General features: G+C 48.6%; 1 protein-coding gene across 1 annotated transcript; it reads left to right on the forward strand.

Annotated features, from left to right (window-relative positions):
* Nucleotides 1-505: 505 nt before the first annotated feature.
* On the forward strand, nucleotides 506-5,669 carry LOC129045629 (keratin, type II cytoskeletal 6A-like). Its single transcript, XM_064591205.1, has 9 exons — nucleotides 506-1,075; nucleotides 1,992-2,206; nucleotides 2,557-2,617; nucleotides 2,778-2,873; nucleotides 2,997-3,161; nucleotides 3,368-3,493; nucleotides 4,330-4,550; nucleotides 4,764-4,798; nucleotides 4,912-5,669. Exons 1-9 carry the CDS (start codon nucleotides 548-550, stop codon nucleotides 5,145-5,147), a joined length of 1,683 nt encoding a protein of 560 aa, XP_064447275.1. The 5' UTR covers nucleotides 506-547; the 3' UTR covers nucleotides 5,148-5,669.
* Nucleotides 5,670-7,813: the final 2,144 nt, after the last annotated feature.

Consider the following 7,813-nt stretch of genomic DNA (forward strand, 5'->3'; position numbering starts at 1 on the left):
GTTGTTATTTTACTCTTCTATGTGGGTGAAATTTTACATAAAAGGAAAAAAGTCATATTTAACATTACTAATTACGAAAAAGAACAAGAATATTTTTATAAAGGTATATGCAAAAGATTATTTCAATCTCCTATCTCTGCTGGGAACAACACAGGTGGAGAGGAAAGCACTTAGTACGTCTGATGCACAAACATAACATGCAGATGCGTTGTTTGAGACAGTGACTAACTCCTAGCTCAGTGAATTAAGAATAGTCTCATTGTACAGAGATCAAGTCAAAGCTGGAAGACGGAGATATTTTTCCCTGACTAAAGGAAGCCAAAAATGCAATCTTCATATTTCATAACTTTTCTAATAATCCAGATGTGACATCACTGTTTGTAAAGCCCAACCCTTCCCAATCTGCAAGCTCACCTTCCAGGACGGAGCCCAACCCATTTCTACCATATATAAACCTCTCTTGGGAGGCTCATCTCACTGATCTGCTCCTCTCCGCTCTACCCTCCAGCCTCTCACACTTTGTTCAGTCTTCTCCTCTTCAGGAACCATGTCTAGCAAATCCACCATGAGGAGCCAAAGCATCGGCCACCGTGGCTTCAGTGCCAGCTCAGCCAGAGTCCCAGGGGGCTGCCGCTCTGGCTTCAGCAGCGTCTCTGTGTCCCGCTCCAGGGGCAGTGGTGGCTTCGGTGGAGTGTGTGGAGGAGCCGGCTTTGGCAGCAGGAGCCTCTATGGCCTGACGGGCTCCAAGAGGATCTCCATCGGAGGGGGCAGCTGTGCCATCAGTGGCGGATATGGGGGCAGAGTTGGAGGTGGCTTGGGCTATGGAGGTGGAGCCGCAAGTGGATTTGGTTTTGGGGGTGGCTTTGGGCTCGGTGGTGGACCCGGCTTCGCTGGTGGCTATGGGGGCTCGGGCTTCCCTGTGTGCCCCCCTGGAGGCATCCAAGAGGTCACCGTCAACCAGAATCTCCTCACTCCTCTGAACCTGCAAATCGACCCCACCATCCAGCGGGTGAGGACTGAGGAGCGGGAGCAGATCAAGACCCTCAACAACAAGTTCGCCTCCTTCATCGACAAGGTGAGCCAGGAAGACCTGCCTCCACTGGGATTTCAGAGCCCCCAAACTAGACAACCGACACATGTCCTGCCGGGGGAGACTCAGGAGGGAGGCAGAAGGGGACTGAGACTAGCTCTCCCCTGGGATGCCGGTTGGGCTCCATGACCACAACAGGCAGAGGTGATGGAGATCATTTAAAACCACTGGGTCTCTTAAGTGTCCTTCATCCCTGCCAGGGAAGAATACTCGACTTTTGATAAGCATGAAGCAAATAAGGCAAGATAAGGCAGAACGGAATGGGTTAGCTTTACCTTCTGAAGATGCCTAGAGACTAAAAAAATAATGCCGGTGGAACTCTCCTCGAGGACTCTGGGCATGAGGAAAAGAGTGAAAAGAAAAAGAAAAGAAAGGGATTTCTGCCTGGATGAAACGTTTATATATCCCTAGAAATACTAACCGTGTAGAACCAGAGCATGACTATTAGAGCGTTTGTTGCAGAGGAGAACCATGTACCAAAACAGAAGTTTTAGTGATGGGAATCCAATCATTGACTCAATTGGACTTAATCATTAGATTCTGCACATTTAATACGCCTTTAACTGAGGTATGAATTAAAAAGAACTTTGTGCAACGTAACAGGGAAATGTGTGATTGTGCTTTTCAATGAAAACAGAGGAAATGCTGAACGTCACTGATAGGCTGCATAGCTTAGCCGGTGAGAAAACCTCATAGGTGATGGAAGAATTTCACAGCAGGATCACTGGGGTGGGAAGGAAATAGGTTTGGGGGCCCAACACGGTCAGCCTGATCCTCTGTACATGCTCTGTAGTAGCCCAGGAGCTGGGTGACATCCCAGGCACACCTGGGCACCTGACAACTCCTATCTCTTTCTCCTTTGCTTTCTCCGGCAAGTAACCACCTTGTTTTCTTCCTCCAGGTGCGGTTCCTGGAGCAACAGAACAAGGTCCTGGACACCAAGTGGACTCTGCTCCAGGAGCAGGGGACCAAGACCGTAAGGCAGAACCTGGAGCCCTTGTTTGAGCAGTACATCAACAACCTCAGGAGACAGCTGGACAGCATCCTGGGGGAGAGGGGCCGCCTGGACTCAGAGCTGAGGAACATGCAGGATACAGTGGAGGACTTCAAGAACAAGTGAGTTCAAGGACAGAAAGGGGTTCAGTTCCCTGAAGTGCACACTTGAAGACTACCAGGTGACCAGGTCTAGAGGTGGGCATGGTTCCATAGGGAAACAGGCCCATGGAAATGAAAATCATAGCTATTACCTAAAAACAACCCCAAAAGAACAAATGGGCCACAGAGGTGGGTGGGGAGAGAAAAGATAGGAGGAATTGAGGGAGCACCAAAAAATCGTTTTTGTGGCTCAATGGCAGGAAAGCTCAATTTGGATATATCTGTTTTATGGAAGGTTGGGATCCCGGGCTGATCTTGCTGTATCATCTTCACCACTGGGTCAATTGTGTCTTACCCTGTTCTAATTCTAGATATGAAGATGAAATCAACAAGCGCACAGCAGCAGAGAATGAATTTGTGACTCTGAAGAAGGTGAGCCGATGAAGGTCTGGGGATCGTGTTCCTTTGTAGAGGGAGAGGACTCTGGGTCTTTGCACACATCCAGAGGGGAATAGATGGGGAGACTAAAAGGTGTTCAGACTGGGAAGGAGGGCTCGGCTGACTCACGCCAAGTTGTTGGCTTATTTCCCAGGATGTGGATGCTGCCTACATGAATAAGGTTGAACTGCAAGCCAAGGTAGACACTCTCACAGATGAGATCAACTTCACCAGAGCCTTGTATGACGCAGTAAGCATCTCCACTCCTCTTTTATTTGCTGTGATGGGGCTCTGCAAAGGGTGGAAGATCTTGGGGTTGGGTACCTCTGGAATGCCACAGGAGAAGATGATCTGACGATCTTCTGCTCTGCAGGAACTCGCTCAGATGCAAACCCACATCTCTGACACTTCTGTGGTCCTGTCCATGGACAACAACCGTAACCTGGACCTGGACAGCATCATCGCTGAAGTCAAAGCCCAATATGAGGAGATCGCTCAAAGGAGCCGGGCTGAGGCTGAGTCCTGGTACCAGAGCAAGGTGAGCCTTGAGTTGACAGCTGCCCAGGAATGCCTGGGTCCCCTACCTGAACACCAGCAAGGCTACAAAACAACAACTTTCCCTAAAATCCCTTGGGGAGAAGCCACTAGGTCCAAGTGTGTTAAATGCCTGGTTCTGAAGTCAAGTCACCGTTGGCACGTGAAAGCCCACATACACCGCCTTGTCTCTCTCTCTCTGGATTCCAGTATGAGGAGCTGCAAATCACAGCAGGCAGACACGGGGATGACCTGCGCAACACCAAGCAGGAGATTTCTGAGATCAACCGCATGATCCAGAGGCTGAGATCCGAGATCGACCATGTCAAGAAGCAGGTATGGTAGGGGGCTCTGGAGAGTAAAAGCATCCTTTCCTTGCTACACCACCAGGGGGTCATCAGCCACCATTTGGGAAATGCTGGGAATTGAGGGAACAGCAGAGAGAGGAGGACACGTAGCTCCCACCCTTGTGAGTTCCCACAGGTTGGGACACACGGATGCCAACACTACAGAATGATACAATCAGGTGACAGGAACAATCCCAGTTAGTCTGACTGTAAAAAGATAGTCTTGGGGCTTTTAAAAGATATTACGTAAGGAGAATGGTTGGTTTAGGAACATAAGAAACAAGTCAGGAAAGAAAAGGGGAAGCCAGAAGGGGAGCAAGATTGTCCCAAATCTGCTCAAGATTCAGCTGAAAAAGAAAGTTGAGCAAGGATCCAGGGTGAAGATCAGTGTTGCCCAAGTGTGTTAGAATCCCTTAGGAATGAGGAAGGCAAGATCTCCACAGCTCCATGGGACACTCGTCTCCTTAAGTGAGGATGCTCCTTATTTTGTATAAGTTAGTGTGGCATCCACATGAGGTCCTCAGAAAAGGTCCTGGTCTGGCTTTGGAGACAGCACTCAAAAGAAATGAGTGGGTCCATTTCTTCCAAATCTGCTGGTATTTTGTCCAGTGCAGTGCAGGATGGTTAAAAAAGGGCACAAGTTTTCTCCTATGGGTCCCAGACAAGCTAACTTGTGCAGAACAGAAAAAGACTGGGCAAAAAGAGGCAGAAGTCCCTTTCTATGATATCTGGGCGCTGGAACTCTACCTCACTAGAAGAAGAAGTGTGGTTAGTCTCCTCCGGAGGACTGAATCACAAGTTCATTCTCCTGTGTTCCTCCTCTAGTGTGCCAACCTGCAGTCCGCCATCGCTGATGCTGAGCAGCGCGGGGAGATGGCCCTCAAGGATGCCAAGAACAAGCTGGCTGAGCTGGAGGACGCCCTGCAGAAGGCCAAGCAGGACATGGCCCGGCTGCTGAAGGAGTACCAGGAGCTGATGAATGTCAAACTGGCCCTGGATGTGGAGATCGCCACCTACAGAAAGCTGCTGGAGGGCGAGGAGTGCAGGTGGGGAACTCACACACAAGCCCCTCAAACATCTTGGATCCACGTTCAGGAGGTCAGGCCATGAGGCACCCTAGTTATGGCCATAATGGCTGCTCTCAGAGAACCATTTCAAAGGCAGCTTCCCCATGGGCTCTCCTCACATCGACGCTTCCCCCTCTGGTCCACTGGTAGCTCTCTGAGGTCTCATGCTCCCTGTGTTTTCTCCCTTCCTAGGCTGAGTGGGGAAGGCGTTGGACAAGTCAACATCTGTAAGTACCTTTGCTCGCCTCCCTCCCTTGCCCTTGTGCCCTTCTGACTGGACTGAGGCTGGCAGAGTGAGCTCACCGTGCCCTGGGTGTCTTTGTGCCTGTCCCCTTCACAGCTGTGGTGCATTCCACCATGTCTGGCGGCTATGGCAACGCCAGCGCTGTGGGCGGTGGCTCAGGCCTGGGCGGAGGCAGCGGCTACTCCTACGGCAGCAGCCACAGCCTTGGAGGCGGCTTCAGTTCCGGCAGTGGCAGAGGCGTGGGGGCTGGCTTCAGCTCCTCTGGGGGCAGCAGCTCCACCATCAAATACACCACCACCTCATCCTCCAGCAGGAAGAGCTACCAGCACTAAGTCTTGCCATCGGCTCTTGGTCCCACGTCGTCCCCGCCGATAGCCGCATTGCCCTCTCTCAGGCTCCTTCTCTTCTCCTGCCTCCATCTTCCCTCGGCCCCTGAGTTACAGCTGAAGTGGCCTCATCCTCATTTCCACTGTCCACACCTGCTGTACCTGAGCTCCTATCATTCACCATCAGAAGGTTAAAAATCACTGACCCTCAGACAAGCACATGTCCATTTGATGTGCCCATCTTATGATCAGCTCTGTCTGTCTTCCAAGATTCTAGGGTGAAAATGACCTATGCCCCTCTTGAAAACTGAAATTCAGTGTGGATCATGCCACAGAATAGCGATACTTCCTTTTGATTTCTAACGGTCCTGCCCGTTGTAGTTACACTCAGGAGTTCCCTATATGATAAACAAGTTGTTATCTCCCCGGGAACTGTCCCTCAATGGTATTGACACAACTCTCTCAGGTACACAGTTATATTCCTGCAATGTTTTCTTTCTGCTTTCGGCCTTCTTTCATTATGTTAAATAAAGCAGATTTCTAATATAAAGATTCTGTGTCAGATCATGCAGCTGATCATGTATTAGATCTGAAACTGTCTCATCCCAACCTGATCCTTGTCTGTGGAGAACCATCTCTCAGCCCTGCTGACAACTTACCCTGCTTCATACCCAACTCTGTCAGTCAACATTATGTGATACTTAGCTGTCCTCTGCGTGGTATGACTACCAACAGCTATTCAACCACTCAGGGCTCTTCCTCAAAATGGAGTCTTCTAAAAAGCTTCAGGAAAGAAAGGGAAGTGAGGATCCTGGAAACTGGATTAGCATAATCTGATAATTGAGGGGTTTTGTTTTTCGAATTCAGTCACTCAGTGGCTTGGTCCTCAGCCTGGTCTCCTCCACCCAAGCCCCAGCCACGCCAGGAAAACACTGCACTGATCCAGCAGAACAAAGGCCAATTGGTTTAGGAAGGGAAAATGCTTGATTTCGCTTTATGATAACAAATGTTTGCTGCAAAGTTGTTGTTTTTAAGCAACTTCTGAGATGCATCAGTTGAACCAATTGCTACCGAAAAGGAATATCCCCAGATCTGGGGTGGATGTACTGAAAGCCTGGGAGCAGAGGAGTAAATGAGTTGAAATAGGTTTCCTTTGCACCCAAAGACATTAGGGTCCCACTCAAGAACTTGACACATGCTGGTTCTAATCCATAGAACCATACACCTAAACACAGGGAATTTGACTGTCTTTATTTTTTTATTTTTATTTTTTTAAAGATTTTATTTATTTATTTGAGACAGAGAGAATGAGATACAGAGAGCATGAGAGGGAGGAGGGTCAGAGGGAGAAGCAGACTCCCTGCCGAGCAGGGAGCCCGATGCGGGACTCGATCCCGGGACTCCAGGATCATGACCTGAGCCGAAGGCAATCGCTTAACCAACTGAGCCACCCAGGCGCCTGACTGTCTTTAAATTAGGTCACGATTTCCTTGAAACAAAGTGAGGCAGTCAAAAAAGTTAATAGAATGAGCTAATAAAACCTCCAAGCAGTGTTGGTTGGAGACTTTGTTTTGAAGTGCTGTTGGCAAAAGATGAGACTGAAAGATGGTCCATGTTGACGGATGGCTCCCAGATTAGCACGGGGGCGGTTCTGGCTGGGGAACACTCTCCTTTTGTGATAGGACACCCAAAAGCCATTTTCAGTGTAAACTTCATGCAAGTTTTGGCAAGCAAAAACAGACGGCGGAGGCTCATTCAAATCTTCCCAGATATCGGTGTCAGGGTTATAATTTTGACTTTCACACAGAAATGGGCTTTCTATCTTTTAGGCTACGTTTACACAAGTTTATTCTAGAATATGGCTAACCAGACATTCCATACCATGAATTATCTGTATGCAAAAGAATAAGGCAGAAGGAAAAATTTCACAAGAACAATAACAACCAATTCTGTTATAATAATATTTTGCTACTTTGAAGCTACAGAAGAGAGCCTCCCCTCTGGGTCATGAATCAAGCTGCAGTCTAGCCTTATTGCATGGTTTTCCACAGGTGGGCAATGGGCTGGCTGCTGAACAGGTTAGGTTGCTAGGCAGAAGCTTTGGAACTGGGGGAGACTTTTGAATATTAGTGACCTCCCTACCCTTCTATTATGCAGCTTTAGAGTTTGAGGTCAAGGGCATGGTGGAAGAGGAGCTTAGGAACTGCCATGCTGCACAAAGTCCCGAGAGCTGACAGGAAACTTCCCAAAGAGCCAGGCTCAGACTCTGGTTCTCCTTCCCCATGCAAGAAGCTCCATGACAGCAGGTTACCCTACAGGCCTCCCTCACATTCTTGAGTAAAGTCCAGATCAGTCCCCAGTTCTATGGAGGCCAACTACTTACCAGCAGGCCTGATACTCAGGGCAGGCATTACTATCCCAGTCACCTGTGAATTGGGCCACCCAGCCAAAATAGAGGACATACGGTTAAATTTGAATTTCACATAAACAACATTATAAATTTAGTATATCCCAAATATTAAACAGAAATACTTACACTAAAAAATCATGTGTCATTTATCTGAAACTCAAAGTGAACTGTACATCTTGTATTTTTATTTGCTAAGGCGGGCAACCCTACTTACGAAGTAGGTAAATCTGCCCTCATATGGACCTGCAGACAAGGGCACTGG

This window comes from Mirounga angustirostris, unplaced genomic scaffold, assembly GCF_029215605.1.
Source record: "Mirounga angustirostris isolate CCGP_5_RB_7025 unplaced genomic scaffold, mMirAng1.0.hap1 SCAF_5, whole genome shotgun sequence".
Taxonomy (NCBI): domain Eukaryota; kingdom Metazoa; phylum Chordata; class Mammalia; order Carnivora; family Phocidae; genus Mirounga; species Mirounga angustirostris.

Excerpts from the sequence above, each read along its gene's own strand:
- LOC129045629 (XM_064591205.1), top strand. The coding sequence starts at position 548 with ATGTCTAGCAAATCCACCATGAGGAGCCAAAGCATCGGCCACCGTGGC. Across the intron at positions 2,874-2,996 it reads CCAGAGCCTTGTATGACGCA|GAACTCGCTCAGATGCAAAC; the intron begins GTAAGCATCTCC and ends TCTGCTCTGCAG. Across the intron at positions 3,162-3,367 it reads AGTCCTGGTACCAGAGCAAG|TATGAGGAGCTGCAAATCAC; the intron begins GTGAGCCTTGAG and ends TCTGGATTCCAG.